Below are 19,887 nucleotides of genomic sequence, written 5' to 3'. Positions count from 1 at the left end.
TTCATTTTTTTGTATTTTATTCCTTCACCCTATTTAATTGGGATTTATACTGACGAAGTGATTGCAGTTTCCATTTCACTTTGCTACTTATTAGCATTATTTATTTTGTTTTGTTTTGCATATTTTGCTTTGTTTTATTTATTTTATTATATTTTCTTTTTTTGTTTTATTATTTTTTTTTTTTACTTTCTTTCTTTGCTTGCTTGCCCCTATTTTATCGAGCGGAACAAGAATATGCATGTATGCATATAATAATCCCTCATAAAAGTTTATATATAATAAACAGATTTTTCATGAAACAAATTAACAAACGCTTATTTGAAAAGTTAGAAGACATATAAATACTTATTCCCCCATTTATGTATATAGATATGTGTAACTATATATATACATGTGAATAAGCTTTTACACAACATTTATTATATCAAACAGTTTTACCATAATATGGCATAAAAAGCATATAAAACACATATTTGAAAATAAATAAGTTAAATAAATTATAATAAAACGATGGCAAAATGTATGTCAACAAAGTTTTGGAGTTAAATATCAATGACATTGTTCATGATATCAACGTATTTTATAAAAACAGTAAAATAAATAATACTTCAGGCCCACTTGAAGTAATAAATACAAAATATTCTTTTTGTAAAAAATCAATATCACAATATGATGACACATTTGTTATACATTTAGAAAAAGTTATTTTGATATGTATTCAACAACTGGAAAAATGGAATTTCTTTAAATATGAAAATCCTTTAATTGGTAAAAGACAATAATTTATGAACATGCAAGAATTTATGAAAATATTTTCTATCTTGTTCATGTGAAATTTGTTCTTTGTCATATAAAAATCATTTACCCACAATTTAGTCTATATATACTATAAAATATAATTTTTTTTTTGCTTTCTTATAGATACCAACAAAATCGATAAATGTCTTTGCGTACCAAATTTAAACTTAATAATTCTACAAAAAGGAAATCAAATATTTGTCGAAGAATTTCAAACAGTTTTTACTAACAATAAAATAAATGAGCTGAACTTGCTAACACGAAATAGCATATCAGTTCCATCGATTTTCTTTTTTGTTTTCGAAGATCTTCTGCACATTCTCGATAAAAATGGACAATTATGGGTATGAACAAGAAGAGAATAGTAATATATATACATATATACACATTTTATTTATCAAGTTTACTGATGTAATTTTTATTTTTTTATTTATAGCAAATGAATATCAAGGATTGTCTAAATCCCTCGCCTCAAATGGAAATTGTGAAAACCTTTGAACTTCCAAAAAATATCAATGAAATATATTTTAAAATTGAAAATAAACAAACTTTAGTCATTTCTTATATAAATGAAAAAGAAAAATGTATCTATATAGTTATATATAATATAAAAACAAATAATTCACAAAAAAATAAATTACCTATACCTAATGATATAAAATTTGAAAAAGGCACAAAGAATATCACTTCAGTATCTTTAAATAAAAATTATTTTATTATAACTTTTAATTCAAATGAATTATTCATATTTAAAAGAGATGAAAATGAAAAAAATAATATAAACAACATACATAATGAAATAACAAAATCTCAAAATAAAGACAGTTACTTAACTAGCCATTTTCATAAATTTTTAGGAGAAAAACAATGTAGTCAGCTAAAATATTTTAATAATAAAAGTTTACAAGAAATTGAAAAATACACATTAGAATATATTAATAAAATATCAGAAATTTCATCTGTATCTATAAATGATGATAATATTTTATTCTTAATTTATAGTGCAAAATTTTTAGAAAAAAATACACAAAATAAATTAAACAATAATAAATATGCATCTATGTTTCAAACGTTTACAGATGGAATACATAAATATTATCAAAAGATTGAAAGTTATTCTTTTTCAAAAATGTTTGGCTCAGATAATATGAATTCTACTAACTTATTATATGATATAAGTCACAATTTATACAAAAGAAATAATATGCATGTAACTTTAGTAAATATCGAAAACAATACAGAATCTAATCTAAACACATCATTACATAAAAATTATGTTTCAACAAAAATAGATCCACTTTGGAATGATCTAGCTAGCGATGATATACAATTCAATTTTGTTACACATCTATATAGTCAGACAATAAAAAAATTAACAAGCCATTTTAATAATATTTATGAACAAAAAGAATTAAAGGATGATGAAAAAATAAAAGAACTTTTAAAATATAGTAAATATTTAAATATTCATGAAATAAATCAAAATAAAATAAAAGCATTTAACAAAGAATTTGATGATGACAAAATAGAAAAAGAATTTTTATATATGGGCTTCTTAAAAGATTTAACAAGCAATAAAAAATATCTTTCTCCTTTAGATTCATATAACAATATATATTTATGTAAAATAGATGAATATTATTTAATTTTACAAAATTCAGAACAAAATTTTGATTTAATATTATATAAATTTAAATTTTTAAATAAACAAGAATTATTATTACATTTATTTTTTCATAATTATTACGATGCAGTATTAAAATCGGAATTATATTTATTTACTGTACTTCATCAATTTTTTATTTATTCAATTTATGATTATAATGGACGATACTTGGATTCTTCACTTCTCGACTATCAGGTATTTACACTTTCATTTGTTTCAATTTTCCATTATATCTTATTTTTTTACCCCATCTAATTTTATGTCATTCTTTTCCATTTTTTTTTAGTGTCTCTTCAAGATACGAGACTTATTTGCTTTTCTCGGTCGAGCAGTTACTTATGATCCATTTTTAGTTCGAGCTAGTTCAGAGGAAGTTATCAAATTGCTAAGTTTAAAGGAAGATGCATATAATGCTGGACCACCTATACTAACAAATATGAACTATGGAGAAGAAAATAATAATTATGATCATTTTGTTTATACCCTTTCAAAAGATGAACATATATATTATCCCTCTAAATATATAAATAAATATCATCTTGTCAACAAAATAAATATAACTAAATCAGATATACATATCGATATTGATATACAATTAAATAAATTAAAAAATGTTTTATTTACTGCTCTTAGATTAATATGTTATATATTAAAAGAAAATGAAAACTATGATGAAATTTCTGACTGTTCAGATCAAAATGAAATGGACGAACATTTATTTATAACCACAATTACACAAGCTAATTTGAAAAAGCGTTATCAAGGTTGGCTAGATATTGAAGTGCCCGATCAAAGTAGTGAGTCTAGCCAAGGCACCAGCTCCGATCGAAGTTCTAGATGGAGTGACTATGAAAACGAGGAAGAAAACGAGGAAGAAAATGAGGAAGAAAAAGAAGAAAACGAGAAAAGGGAATATTTATTTGATTTGGATTATAAAGCTTTTGAGCCAACTATTGAAATAATAAATACAAATGAAGATATGAAAAATATATTGTTAAAGTATAAAATAGAGTTACTACAACAAGTGTACAAATATAAAGCATTTAAATATTTAATAAAATTGTTGGAAAGAGAAAGAAAAAATAAAAGTTCTTACTATATAGCTAAAAAAATTATAAAAAATGGACACCCTGGTAAATGTGCTACTACAACTACTAATAATAATAATAAAAGCAACATCACTGATTTGTTCAATATATTCAAAACAAATGAAGAAGCAAATGAAAAAAATGAGATGAATGCAGAAAGTGTACCTGAAGAAAGCACTTCCAATTATAGTTATTCATTTTCTGACTATGATCAAAATTATGAAAATAAAAATTTGACTGATATACCAGATTGTGATAAAAAAAGTACAAACATATATCTTATCAATTGGACAAAATTTAAATATGATTATACTCCATTCGATATTATAAAATATTTTTTAATAAATAAAAATTATATTTTAATTAAAATTTTTTATAAATATTTTAAATGTTATATAGATAATAATTGGCAACAAATTTTTTATTACATTCCTCTAAATACAAAAATCGAAGATTTCTTTTTTCTCTTACCTCGTATTAAAAAAATAAACATATTATCAAGCAAGTCGGATAGTCTTGAAAATGGTTTGCCAAAAATAAGTTCTACACAAGAACAGTTTAATCAAGACTCCAAATCAAATAATACCCAAAATCAAGCACATTCTAGCATATCAAATAATGGTGAAACATTAAAAATGAGCAACAACAAACGTAACTCTAAATTTGAATGCCCATCCTTACCCTTCGAACATAAAAAATATAATGTTAATAAAAAAAATACTTATGAAATATACTGTTCAGAAAATGATTTTTTTGAATTTTTTATAATTCGATGTATAAAAATAATAACAGAAACTCATTTAATTCGAAGCAGATTATTGATGTTTGTTTATGTATCAATGAAAATAGCTAATCAAAATAATATATATAAAATATTTAACTACGATAAAATAAAAAAAAAATACACATATAATTGTAACTATTTTAATCGCTTTGTCAAAAAAATGAATACTAAACAAAATGAGAAAAACACATCAATAAGTCTCGAAGATTGGAAAGAAGAAACTGAAGATAATAATATTGCACGATCTAACTCGATGGGCAATGAAAACAATAATTATATGAACCCCCAAACAAGCCATTCTTACAATAAATTCGAAAACACACAAAATGATAGCAACCCTGATAGTGGTGAAAATGTGACTATACAAAAGGAAGAAAACTGGAATGATTCCAATTTATGTGATCCAAATTTTATAAAAAATAAATTACAAATATATTTAAAAAAAAATAATATTAAAAATAAAAATGTAATACTAATATATAGTCTTTTTATACTAATTAAGATGTATTTACAATCTAAAGAGAACCATAAAAATATAAAATTTGAAGAATTTCTATTAATGGATATATATAAAAAATTATGTCTAACTATAGATTTTGACAAAAAATATATTTCCTATGAATATGATCAAGAAAATGCCAATATAAGTTTATTTTATAATAAAATAATAGATGCATTATCTAATTATAAATATATTAATGCATATATAATGACATCTAAAGAATCTTATTATTCCATTTTTGAAAATGATATAGTTGAATTATATTTTAAAAATCCAGCAAATGTTTTAGAATCAATTTATTTTAATATATTATACACATCAGAACAACTTTATGTCATCTTTTGTTTAACAACATTAAAGCAATTGCAATTCAAACATTTTACTCGACCTATCATTCATGCTGATAATAAAAATCGTATATTTACACAAGTCCCTTTCAAAACATTTGAAAATATTTCAAAAAATGCCATAAATTATAATAAAAAAAAGGATAGAAAAAATACAAAGATAGATGAAATATACATATTCTTAAAATATATACATTATGCTTATAAACATAAAATTATTCTAAATGATAATTATCAGTTTTGCTACCTATTTTTAATTATTTTTTATAAATACATTAAAATTAATTTGATTCATTTTATCTCAATATTTAACGATTTTTATAATCTCTTCCCCAAAAATGTAACAACCAAACCTCAGACATATCAACTAACCCAAGAATATTCTCTAAACACACACCATAAAAATAGTGAACACGATTTTTGCCATTCCAAACAAGACTTCTCAAACTCAACACACTTTGACATTAACTCCATTTTCAAAAAAAAAAAAGATAATGAAAAAAATGTAGTAATGCATAATGAACATTTAGAATATATAATAAACTGCTATACCGATAAAGTCAGAACAAATCAAGAAGACGAAGACGAGGATGAAAAAGCGGGAAGTAGCTACACACCAAATTGTGAACTTGTTGAAAAATACTTAGACATATTTGAAAAACATTTAAACGCTTTAGATATTATAAAATTTTTAAATAAAGAAATAAATAATGAAGAAAATAAATTAAATATAAATATCAATATTATTATTAGTTCTAAAAATAATATGAAAAAAAATATATTAAATATATTTAAAATATTTAAATATATAATATTATATACTAATTATAAAGATGATAATTTTACACAAAATTGTTTACAAGTATATTACAACCTTTTTAATTCTGTACAAGTTCATATTTTCTTTTTCATTCTATTTTATATTATATTATTTTATTCAAACGACTTCAGATATTTACATTTGTTTATCAAATATTATGATGACCAATATCCAGATTTAAAAAATGTTCATGACTATTCGAATGTTATAAATTATTTAATATTAGCCAAAGCAAAAACGATAACTATATATGACAATTTTTACAATTTTTATAATTTTTTGAAAAAAGTTACATCGCAAAAAGGGATTTTCAGCCAAGTTGACAAAATTAAAGAAACTGTTTTGTGCTTAAAAACAATGCTATATATACAAAAAGTTTTAAATAAATCTGATACAAATAAAGAAGATTGTGTAAATACAAACATTCAAACAAAATCTAATGAAGATATATATCATTCTTTTTCAAAACTAATTGTACAAACACAAGAAACACCAGATATAATCAAAAATGTTAATTCTTTAAATAATATTGATTCGAATCAAGTTAATTATAAAACTGTTAATATAAATTATACTTCGAAACATATTATTTATGATAATTATATAGCTATACATACAGAAAAAAATAAATTTAAAATATTTAAAAATATTATTGAATATAATATAGCTATATGCTATAATTACAAAAGGGTAATCAAACTAATAAAGCAATTGCAAATTGATAAGCCTGAACAAGTACTAGACTCTATTGCATTTGCTGTAAGTGTCATAGTTTCACATAATGGAGATCAAACAAATTCAAAAACTGACATCAATATAGATCCCATTAAAAACGAGCCTTTAGTCACATTTTATTTGATCCTGTTTATGATATCTTCTCAAAATAAAAAACTAAAAAAATATAAAACGTTTATTCAAAATGTTATGACCTACTATACAATCTTACTACCACATAATCCTCAGTATGTATATAATTTATCTCTATTTTTTTCATCCTATTTATGCTCAGATTATTCATTTTTTGTTAATAATATATACAAATATATTTGGAAAAAAACTGACCTCACCTCAATCATCAATCATCAAAATGTAGCAATAAATAATATGAACACGATTTCTCATAATTTTACAACAACTTATGATTTACTTCAAGATATTTCATTAAAAAAAAATGACTTTTCATCGTTTTCTCCAAATTGTAAAGCCTCTTCCACTTCTAACTGTTCAGAAAAAATAAAAACTAGCCAACTAAATTTTATTGAAAACGATGAAGAAATGGATATATCCCTTTTTGAATCCATATTTTTAGATAACATAATAAATGAAGGTACATATAAATATGATGACATATCTAGCGATTTTGAAAAATCCGAAAATAAAAAAACTCAATCTGTTTCTAGCTTATTTATGCGCAACGAAATTGATCCCATAAAAAATACAAATCTGAACCCAAAATATTCAAACAATTCAGATGTAGAAAAAGATGAACAAAATACAACAAGCACTGATGATACTTCAGAAGAAAATGAAGATGACCAAATTAGATGCAAACAAGATAGTGATAACGAAAACAGTTTGAATCACTTAAAAATTAACCATTACAAAAAATTACTAAGTACACATAGTGAAAAAAAATCGAAAGAAAATAATAATCAAGCAGATTATCTAAATAAAAATGAAATAAATTGTTTTACACAAAATGAAAGATACCAAAATATGTTTCTTAGCAACGTTTTTATAAATCATTTAAAAGTAATTTATACAAAAATAAACAAATCTACAATCTCAAAATGGAAAACAAACCAAATAATTCGATCAGTTAATAGTATTAAGCAAATATTAAAAAATACAAAAATGGTCAGCACAATAATAGAAAATACAAATGAAGAAAATGATGAGGGACTTATTGATGGAGTTCATTTTTATATAGATAAAGAAAAAGAACAAAATTATAAAATAAATCCTAAATATTATTTTTATAAATGTTTATTTCATAATAATTTAGATGCCGCTTTTCTTTATTTACTCCATGTCAAAGACTACATATTTATTTATAATTTCTTTAAACATATTTTACAAAATAATCAGATTCTAATAGTTAAAAAAATTTCTATTATAGATGCATTTATTCGTAGTGTCTACCGAGTAGGAGAACAAAATGAAGAACATATATTTTTAAAAAAATTATTAATTTCAATCTCTATAATTCGATATCTATTATTCCATTTGTATATAAACAATATAAATAAAATGGATTTACAAAAATTATATTTTGAGGATGCATTTAAAAAAAATATCGTTAAAAGCTTATATAAAAATAAAAGTGAAAATATTCTAGAAATAATAGTAAAAATTATAGATATGTCTAAAATTAATTTAGAGCACACTAAATATGAATTATTTATACAAAATAAATATATCACTTGTAAAATATACAACGACCTATTATCCTTGTCAAATAACCAAACCAATTTCCATTCTCAAACTGATAAAACAAAGGAAATAGACAACGATCCAAATAGCTCACATTTTCACAATAATGATCACACCTTAACAAATAAGTATCAAACAAAATTTCAATACATTTTTGAAATCGAAGTAGAAAAAGAAATAATGCAAGAAATCCAAAAACAAATATCTAACAATTTTTTACTTATATATATTTTAAAAAATTTTCAACGTTTAAGTTTTAATATTGATTTTATTTTTAAAATATTATTTTATATATACCAAATATGTTTATATTATATATGTCCAGCAATCTATTTTATTATGCTATCCTCTTTTCAGATCAGTTTCGATAAATCATTATCCTACTTACATCAACATATAGCTAATCTATCAAAAAATAAATTAATATCTACAATGGTTAATATTAGAAAAGTTTTTTTTTATTTCAAAAATAATTTAAATCATAATTATATCATAAATAGTAGTTCATCTCAAACAGATTCTGATCAATGTTTACAAATAAATAATACACAAAATATATTTTCTATTGTATATCCTGAAATTTCATCTAAAATAGACCAAATAACACAAAACCAGTTTAACAACAACATGATTTTATTGTATCTTTCAAACTTCTTATCAAATTCTTATTTCAAAATAAATAACACAGATTTTGATTCCCCATCACAAAGCTTCACATTTTCACTCAACCAAACAAGCTTAAAAAAATTTAATAAAAACAATTTGAACATTTCAAAATTTGAAAATATAGAAAACAAAACAAACCAAGACAATTTCGACTACCTACTAAACAAATCTAATGCTTCACCATATTTATATGATTTAAATTTTTTACTAAACTATTTAAGAATCGATTTTTATCCTTACATTTTTTTAAGTTTACCTGACTATGAGCAAGTAAAAGAAGTCATCAATTTAATGCAAAGAAATTATTTTGGATATTATATAGGACAACAAATTATAGAACATAATGAAATAAGTTTTGATAGTAAACTATTTAATCCATATATTATGCTAACTACTAATGATATATATACATACTTTTATTCAAAAAAAAAATACTTTAAAATATTTTTAGACTTGTTTATTTACTATAATATTGTAATAAAATTTGATCAAATAAATAATGACAAGTATCAACAATTATTTAAACATGTTTTATTACAAAATTATGAGCAAGTTCAGAATCAAATAAAACTAAGATATACAAAATGGATGTTTCTTGATAAAAATAAACTCAATAAATTTTATATTTTTTACAATTTTATACATAACTATAGTATATATAATCAAAAAGCTTTTTATAAATTAATTGTAGATAACATATTTGAAATTGATATTTTATTTTTAATCTTATTTTCCATTAAAAATTGTCAAGAAATAGTTAAATATATTCTCTTTAAAATTGTTGTTATTACTTTTTTTAAAAATGAAAAAATAGATGAATTATATTTACAAAATCTCATCCAATTTATTTCCTCAGCCACACAAGACCAACACCATCTCAGCAATTTTGACGACTTTGAGACATTATTTATTCAGGCTCAAGAAACGGAAAAGTTAGAAACGGAAAAGTTAAAAGCCAAAGTTGAACCCTTTAGCAATGACATCTATATAGACCAAACAATGTGTAACACAAGTGATACGGACAATGACAAATTCGACAACATAAAAAATGACAACTTGAACGAAATGTATCCCACTGAATGTGATGAAAATGATAGATACTCGTCAGAAAATACTATAACAAACATTTTCAATGAAAAAGAAGAAGCAATAATTACGGGACTATCCAAAATGGCAGATGAACATTGTCTATACACTACAAACACAAACAATGAAGTAAAACTCGAATTTGATGAAGAAAAAATAAATGAATTTGTTGAACAAAATGAACATAACCAAGTAGAAAATATACAAATTAATACAAATGCCATAATAACTCTTTGTCTAAAATATATAAATATTAAATATATAATTAAAAAATGGATAAAAAATGAATTAAAAAGTATATTATTTATGTCAATCCATCAAGAAACTACTATCTTAAATTTATTTGAAAAATCAAAAAATTTTTATTTTACATTATCTTCAATGAATAGCCAAAATGTTTTTTATTATTTAAAAAAAATGGTACGATTAATTTTGAAAACACATCGAAATAGCTCAACCAAAAGAATGTACCAAGGACGGGTATATCAATTTTATTATTTTTTTATCATATTGCAAGCTATGAACTATCTTAAGACACATGTAGAAGTAGAAAGTAGTAATCCGAATGAAAAAGTGTCCTATTTTTTTAAAACTTCAAATAAATGTAATAACGGAACACAATCGACATATATAAATCATGTCAAAAATGATCTGAACAACCTGGATAATGATATTGATGATAAAGCGGAGGTAGTAAAAAGCTTATTTTTTATAATGCTGATAAAAGTTGTAAATATTTATTTGCCAACTATTAACAAGCTACTATTTAATAATGAAGAAAATTATTTATATTATGACAAAAAACAAAAAAAAATAATATTAAAATATGATATAAAAAGTTTTATTTTTATTTTATTTAATTATATTCAAACAACATATTCTAAAGGATATGAATTTATTTATATCAGTTTATTATTCCTCATGGAGCATTGTATAAATTTAGTTACACCAAATGAAGAAGTAGAAAAGAATCCAACATTTTCTTACAACTTTATATATAAAAAGGCTCATAATGTTATAAACAAATATATAGAAACACTAAATCAAACTAACACATCAACCACCTTTGATTCCGTCTTAAACTTTATAAATAATGATACATATTTAAAAATAAAAGATGAACTAAGTAAGATATATTTAAAAATTCTATCTAATTGTAAAAAATATATGGTAGTTATTTGTAAAATAATTATAGGAAATCGAATAAATATACAAGATGAATATATATTATTAAAAAATGCAGATATAGATATACTTCATTTTTTTACTTGTAATTATAGTCATATAAAAATAAATAAACAACACATTTTATCATCCCAAGATAATAAAAAAAAACAAAAAATAAATATTTTTCAAAAATCAGAAAATCAAAATACAGATCAAGTAGATATATTTAATAAAAATATTTATAATTTTATTAAAATACTTTTAGTAATAATTAATTATAACATTATTTCTTTTAAAGGTTGGCAATACTTTGGAACTATCAAACAAATAATTGCTGATAAAGAATGGTATAAAATATTTGAATCACTACAAAATAATAAAAAGTATAGTCCAATATCTTTTCTGTGCATACAAAATAACAAACCCAACACTTCTCAAACACATTCAGAAGAATACAATACATCCTCTTCCTCTGAATCCACTTCAAGTAGTTTCGATCAAACATTAGAATTTTTTTCTATAAAAAAAAAAGTTACATCTACCAATCCTTCACCTGATAACGATACAAAACAAAACAATATACCAAATTATGATCTAAAATATTATGACTCAGATTCTAATTTACTTTCAAATGAATATAATAAAGAAACATTATCTGTTCCGTCTCCTACTCTAGAACCAGTAAAGAAGTCTTACGACGAGGATGAAGAGAACTACGACGAGCATGTAGAAGGTTATGACAAACAGGAAGAAAGTTATGAATCACTAATGAAAGACACAGTATTAAATAAATATGGAAAGGGTTTCTTGTCATCCTATTTAGAAACACTAAATACAAATAAAAAATGTCAAAAACATTTTAAAAATATTTATAAAAAATCTAAAATGATAAATTTATTAAAATATTCTTTATACATTTTAGATTATTGGGATATTGATATTGCTGATAATTGCCAAGAAGGAGAAAAAAAAAATAAAAAAATAAATAAACTTAATACTCATATAAAACAAAGTAAACTATTTAGAAAAGATACTGAATTAAAAGCAGAAGGAAAAGAAGAAAGTTTACAATTATTAATCTTTTTTGCTAACTATTTTTACTTCTTTCAAAATTATATACAATATAAAATACTTTTAAAAATGTACATAAATAATAATCTAGCAGAAGCAAATGAATTATTTTTTAATAAAGGCCGAATGTGGAGTTGGTATTCTAGTGAAAACAAAATTAAAACTACTATCGAAGAATATCTAATTAAAAATATATCATGTACTGATTTATTTATTTCAAAAACAAATGATGAATTTTTAAAACTAATAAATAAAATGAATTCTAAATATTCCTATCCTTCAAAACGATCTTCTAAAGCATCTGAAAAAGAAACACTTCTCAAAGATACAAACAATTACATTAAAAATTTACCAGAACAAAATTATGATTGTTTTTATTTAAAAAATTATCATACTAATAAATTTAACAAGTACTTCATCCGAAGTTCACAAATCCAATACTACCTCTTCGCAAAGTTCGGTGGCACAAATATTGCCACACCCCAAAGTAAAAAAAATAGTGCCTCATCTCATGAAAACTCAGCAATGAACATATCAAATAATACCGTTGGCAACTACAACCTTGGCAATCGCAATCATAGCACGAAGTCTGGAAACTTCCCTATATTTTTACTCAACATATTAGATATATATAAAAACACAACAGATGTTTACGATTTTTATTATCAATTAATCATACACAAATTAAAAGATGACGACAAAATGAATCTTACAAAAATACAAAACTATTGGAATAATTTACAAATATATTTTAAAAATAAAATTAATAATTATGATTTATATTTAATGCTTTTTTATTATCAATATTTTACATTCCAATCTATTCAAAATGCAAATCCATCTATTTCCTATTTGCCAGAAAACGAACAAAAATTCATTCTCTATATGTGGATAAATTCAACTCATGATTTAGAGAAAAAATACAGATAAAAAATGACCAATAAAAAATACAGATAAAAAATGACCGATGAAAAAGGCTTGTCTAACATCCTACATCATTTTCAAACACACATAATAGTCATTTCTCTTTATGTAAATCATCATAGTAAATTGTTTAATCCGATTAATTAGTTTAGCAAAATGAGGAATGCTGCTCGTACCCGTCTTCGCCGAGCTTGAGCCAGTCAAAATTTAAAAAATATAGAAAAAAAAGTTCAAAAAAAAGTAGAAAAAAAGTAGAAAAAAAAGTAGAAAAAAAGTAGAAAAAAAAGTAGAAAAAAAAGTAGAAAAAACATAGAAAGGGCTAGTCCTTGCATTTTTTATTCCATTTCCACCCTTACCAAGACTTACTGAAACTTCAGAACAGGTCCAAGCATTGGTTTTGTGGACATAATTAAAAAGAAAATGTGATCATGAAATATATGTTTGTAACCTTCATAATTTTTTGTTATCCTTAAATTTGCTATTTCTTCATATAATTTTAAATAATAATTTGTATAACATTTTTGTACTTCAATGTTGTTGATAATATATTTGATCGTTGGTCTACCATGGGGGCAATTCCATGGATTTTGTAAAACGCTTAACTTTTTTTTAATTGTTATCATCTCTGAAATGTTTAGTGGTTTCCCAACCATAACCGCATTTCGACACGCCCTGGAAAAGGTGAAAGCCAAAAAAATATAGAAAAAATAAAAAAAATAATAAAAATATATATAAACTGCCAAAACCGCGAACTTACTTTGATGCTAAGATTCTCCAGACCTTTTGAGGGCGAGGGAAATTGTAGTTAAACCACGTCCCCGTATTATCAGTCAGTTTGTTTTTATCTTTTAAAAATGAATCATCAATCCCTTTATCAAATATTATAGGATGATTGCTTAGGTGATATAAAAGGGACATAAAATCAACTACCTCTAAAATTTTACCATTAAAGACAGGTAGTGATAATAAATAAACTTTTATTTCCACTAAACTTTCTTCATATGGCATATCATTTTCTTCATCCTCATCTTTATTTATTTTTCTTTTTTTATTAATTGGCTCTTCAGCAATTTCTATTTCAAATCCATTCCTCAAAAAAATTACAAAATTCTTTTCAATAATATGAATCTGAGATGGACTTAACTCTAATTCAATTTTATTTATTAACTTTTGAGACTTCATAGTAAATATTTTGTTGTACTTTTCAAAGTTTGACTTCTCATCAGCTGCATGCTGATCTATAATAAATAAAGCATAATTGTTTTTATGTTCAGAATTTTCATCTTCTTCTGCTCCATCTTCTTCTAATTCGTTTTTAAAATAAAGCAGGTCTATTTTTGATATTATAAATCCCTTATTAAATTGTCCACATATTTTTAACTTATTAAACAAATTAGATTTAAAATATAAATCTTTTTGTTGCTCATCAATGTTATCGAAATTTATATCCTCCTCTTCCCCATTACCACTAACTGTGCTACTACTATTGTTACAACTTTTTTGTATATTCAAATTGGTGTTAAATATATTGTTATATTTATTTTCTTCTTTTTCATCTGTTAAACATAAATAATCATTTACTTTTTCAACTTCTTTTATTTTTTTAAAAATTGCATTTCGCACCTTCTCACTGTTTGTTAAGTTTATCAAATGAATTTGGTCATAGTCAAATCCTTCTTTCATATCTTCTCTATTAATATATGTATTAATATTTATAGGAATATTTTTGATGCAACTATTTTTTATATTTTCTTTTAAATTTTCAAAGGAATACTCATTTTCATTGATAACTTCTTTTTTTACTTCATTCCTTTTTGCCTGTTCATCATGCCCACTTTCATCTCTACCATTGTCATCTCCACCACTCCCATCGTTATCATCCGCATCATCTAGTTTGTACTCATAAACGATTTCTCCATTTCCAAGCTCTTTCCTTTCCTCTTCACTTTCATTGTTTTTTTCTTCCACTTCCGTTTTTATTGCATCTGATTTTGAACCCGATTTTGAACCCGATTTTGAACCCGATTTTTTGATTCTTGTTTTATTTAACCCATATTTACTAAATGTATCTTCCTTTGCATCTACTTTATATTTTCCTACACTCGAATAATCACTTAACTCTTTATCTTCAAAAGATGTGGCATCTTCTTCTTTTCGATTTGAACTTACATTATTTGAATTATGTAAAATATTTTCATCACTAAAATTTGGATATTCTTCATATTGATACTCATAATATTCTACTGGTTCTTCTTTCACAAGGATTTTCATTTCTGATGGATATTCATTAAGTTTATCAAGTTCATCTTCATATGATTTTTCAAATTCTTTTTTTATTTTTACATTATTGTTAATATAATTTTCTTTTATATCGTCATAATTATTCTCTTTTTGATTGTTCATTTTATTAATATATATTTTTTGTCTTTCTTCATTAAAATCAAAATTTTCAGTATCCTCATTTTCATTTATTTCTGTTCTAAATATGTTATCATTTTCTTCGTTTTTTACAACTTGTTTATAATCTGTGCTAGTATAACATGCATCCTCATTTTCAATGTCTGGACATTCTGTGTTTGTAGAATGTTCATTTATTACTTCATCATTTTTTATAGCTTGATTGTTTTTTTTAAAAAAATAATCATCAATTTGTGTATCAACAAGATTTGTTGTTTTTGGAGTTAGTAATTTAATTAATTCAGTTTTTATTTGTTCACATAGTTCATTTTCAAAAGTAAAAAAAACTTCCCTTTTATCAGGAGTCACATTAATATCTATATTTTTAGCATCAGATATTATGTTACATATAATAATTGGATAAAGCCTACTATTAAATTCTCTATATATAGTATTAATTATTTTATTAACATTTTTTATTATATGTATAGGTCTACTATTCATGTAATAAAATTGTAAGTCTTTATCTCTTCTTCCACTATTACTATCACTTATATATCCTTTGACTAGCCAATTTTCATTCTTAATATTTAAATCAATCAAATTTCCAATATTTTTTTTACCAAAAATTGAATAAAAATTTTTTTTTATATCATCACTACCATTTGTTATGAGCATGTTCATATTTTTTGTTGACCCTTTTTGCGTAACAATATTAAAAATCATAAATTTTATTTCATAATATATTATAGCATATTGTTGCATTAAACTTAAGAGATCACTTAATTGACTTTTTATATTTTTTATTAAATCTTTTTTTCTTATTGGAATATTTTTAAATATGTTTTCACAACTTACTGTAGTTCCTCGTAATCTAGCAATTGGCTCTTCATGAAGTAATTTTCCAAACTTATCAAATTTTAATAAATAACCATGCTCAAATTCATCATGCTTTGTACTAATATATAAATCACTTAACATACATAATGAATTTAATGCTTCCCCTCGAAATCCAAGAGTATCCAATACATTATGTATATCATCAAATTCTGAAATTTTTGAAGTTGCATGTCTTGCACATACATTTTCAAAATTTATTTTTTTTATTCCATTTCCATTATCGCTAACCTCTATTAATTTTATCCCATTGTCAACTAATTTTACTTTTATTTCCGTAGCACCTGCATCGATAGAATTTTCTACTAACTCTTTCACAACATTACTTAAAGTAAATATTACTTGACTACTACAAATGTTGTGAATTGACTCATCACCAATGGTTTTAATCTTCATCTGAATAATTTGCACACACCCACATGTACCAAAATTCACATGAACATGTTCATATTTTTTTTTGAATGGCTAGCTATGTACATGTACATTTGACAAATCAAGCCAAAGACAAAACATTTGAGTGAGCACACCCTTATTATATTAACTTTTAAAAATAATGAATTAAAAACAAAACACAATTAATGCCAATTTATAAAACCAAATTTTTTCATTTTATTATAAAAAATATATAAATTAAAAATAAATATTTTCAATGATTGCAGTTTTTACAAAGCTATAATTTATATGCATTAAAAATGATACTCCATATTTTTCTCATATGGCTGTATGCTATTGAAATTTTTATGCGTAAAGAAAAACCGCCAAAAAATATTAAAAAAAAATAAATATATTTCCACTTTTACTATTTAAAAACTTTTAAAATATATAATAAAAAGAAAATTTTTACTATTTTGATATGACATATTTCTCAATATTTCCCTCGCTACTTTTTCAATATTTTACTCCTAACTTTTTTTCTTTCATAATGAATTAGAATACCCAGTATATATTTTTTTTCATCTTTTTTACACTAGTTATAGCTTGGCATAATAAGCCATTTATGCATTCTCCTTTTATTGCACACGAAGGTAATTGCCACATTAATAAAATATAACTAGGACAATAAAAAAAATTATAATTTTAGTATTACTAAAGATATATTGAAATATTATTAGAGAGTATGAAAAAATTGATACAGAGTTTATATTTTTTATAAAAAAAATAAATAAAACAAAAAATTAGTCTCATAAAGCGTAGAAATGTGTATATATGTCTACGTTGAAATTTTATAAAATTGCTAAAAGATAGTATTTTTAAATTATGAGTTACACATATATGGGTATACCCCATTTGTGTGTCTGCATATTCATTAAAAAAATATGATAAATAGAAAATAGGTAAATAAATATGCATACATGAACTTTTACATTATTAAGATTTTGAAGGCTTTTGGTCTTATTCACACTTCCCTCAATTGTTGTACAGGTAATAATACATACCTCCAAATAAAAACAAAATGCTATTAAAAAAAATCAATACAAAGGATAATAAAAAAACAATATAAGAAAAAAGAATAGGGTGTTTATAAATGTAATAATAATAAAAATTAGAATAAACTAATACAACAATATTGGCATCAATCATTTGTATTGCTGGGAAAATATATATTCTTATTTTTTTAAATGAGTCAGTATATATATGCTCATTTATTAAATACAATTTTATTTTATTATGAATAAATAAATTAAAAAAATAAAAGGGGGCATTAAAAATTAAATGCAAATTATTTATAAAATCATAATTTTTATTTTTCATATGCATTTTTTTACTTTTTAATATTAAACTGTTGTGATAATTATATACGTGTGTGTCTATTTGTAGAAAATTTAACTTATCATTATGACTATTGTTTATGTAAGAAAAATTTAATAATATATCAATTTTATATCCTTTTTTTATTTTAAGCTTATTAGTATTCTTTTTTTTTGTAAAAAAGGAAATAAAATAATTGTAAATTTTCCAATTATTCTGTATTTCATTATCCGTTCTTATAATATTATTAAAATTAACTTCTCCTTTTAATATGTTACTTTCTAAATATTTATATTCTGCATTCCTTTCATAAAAATAAGACAAAATATCTTCATTATTTTTTTCGAAAAAATTCTTGTTAAAAAAAAAAGAAAAATCATTATCTATCCTATTATTTGAATTTTTAGAAAAACAACACATGTCTTTATTACTGTTTATTTTATCTACATTTTCATTTTTAAAAAAAAAATTTAAATCTTTTAAGCATTTTTTTTCCTGACTGTTCAGGCAAAAAGTATTCTCATTTATTTTATTTTTTTTGTCACAAAAATCTTCTATGCTTAAATAGGTATCAATAGGATCACGTGCCAATGAAAAGTTTATTTTATAGACATATTTATTTTGTGGAATTATATAAAAATACAAAAAGAAATAAACAAATAATGAACAAATAAATAATATTATATTTACAAAAATACACATAAAAAAAACATATATAATATATTTTATATTAATGTTGGGGAGCACCTCTTTTAAATAGCTACTTATCTCTATATACATTTCTCTAACTAATTCGAATATATCATCAATCAATTTTTTTAAAAACAATCCTATATCTGTATAATATTTAAATTCTTTTGGTTTATTTTGTTTTTTCTCCCACCTTTCTGTTCTACCTTTTACTTTATAACAACTCCATATCTTTAACCTATATTTTTTTTTTACAAACTTATAATATTTGTTTTTTAATTTGAAAAATTGTTTTATTTTTTTAACATGAATATTTTTATTTTCTAATTTACTCTCTACACACTTTTTTATGCTACCCCCTACTTGTTCTTCAACTCTTTCACTCACATTTCTATTACTCATATTTGATCGTTTGTATTTTGCGTTTTTTTTAACTTTACATTTTTACTTTTTTTATTTTATTAAAATTAAGAATAACATATTTATCCTCTATTTTTCAATCACTACAATATAATGAAAACCATAATTGTCACACACACGCGCATACACATATATATCTGTGCTAATGTTATTCACGTATTTTTGTTTATAATTACACTAATTAATTAGTTAGCTAATTAATTTTATTCTTTTAAAATGATACACACTTTATTAAATATGAAAACATTTTAAAAAGCAGAAAAAAATGCCTATATAATTGTGCATATTATTTTATATTTATTTTTTCGATTTTATTTTCTTATATTATGAGTGCCTACGCCGGGACAAGCCTCACCTTGCGACCAATTAAATTCGAAAGTTG

At 22.9% G+C, this 19,887-nt stretch overlaps 3 protein-coding genes across 3 annotated transcripts; 1 reads left to right on the top strand and 2 right to left on the bottom strand.

Moving 5' to 3' along the window:
• Positions 1-518: 518 nt before the first annotated feature.
• PVVCY_0201030 (conserved Plasmodium protein, unknown function) lies at positions 519-13,358 on the top strand (the record flags this gene model as incomplete). Its single annotated transcript, XM_008628110.1, has 4 exons — positions 519-768; positions 922-1,142; positions 1,235-2,659; positions 2,751-13,358. 4 exons carry the CDS (start codon positions 519-521, stop codon positions 13,356-13,358), a joined length of 12,504 nt encoding a protein of 4,167 aa, XP_008626332.1.
• A 356-nt stretch (positions 13,359-13,714) lies between these two features.
• Positions 13,715-17,042, bottom strand: PVVCY_0201020 (DNA mismatch repair protein PMS1, putative; the record flags this gene model as incomplete). Its single annotated transcript, XM_008628111.1, has 2 exons — positions 13,715-14,024; positions 14,110-17,042. 2 exons carry the CDS (start codon positions 17,040-17,042, stop codon positions 13,715-13,717), a joined length of 3,243 nt encoding a protein of 1,080 aa, XP_008626333.1.
• Positions 17,043-18,053: 1,011 nt separating this feature from the next.
• PVVCY_0201010 (conserved Plasmodium protein, unknown function) lies at positions 18,054-19,487 on the bottom strand (the record flags this gene model as incomplete). Its single annotated transcript, XM_008628112.1, has 1 exon — positions 18,054-19,487. The coding sequence occupies one exon, from the start codon at positions 19,485-19,487 to the stop codon at positions 18,054-18,056; it is 1,434 nt and encodes a 477-aa protein (XP_008626334.1).
• Positions 19,488-19,887: the final 400 nt, after the last annotated feature.

Source organism: Plasmodium vinckei (assembly GCF_900681995.1).
Source record: "Plasmodium vinckei vinckei genome assembly, chromosome: PVVCY_02".
NCBI classification, from domain to species: Eukaryota; Apicomplexa; class Aconoidasida; order Haemosporida; family Plasmodiidae; genus Plasmodium; species Plasmodium vinckei.
Note: the sequence above shows the minus strand (reverse complement) of the source record. Positions and strands in the feature narration are given on the sequence as shown.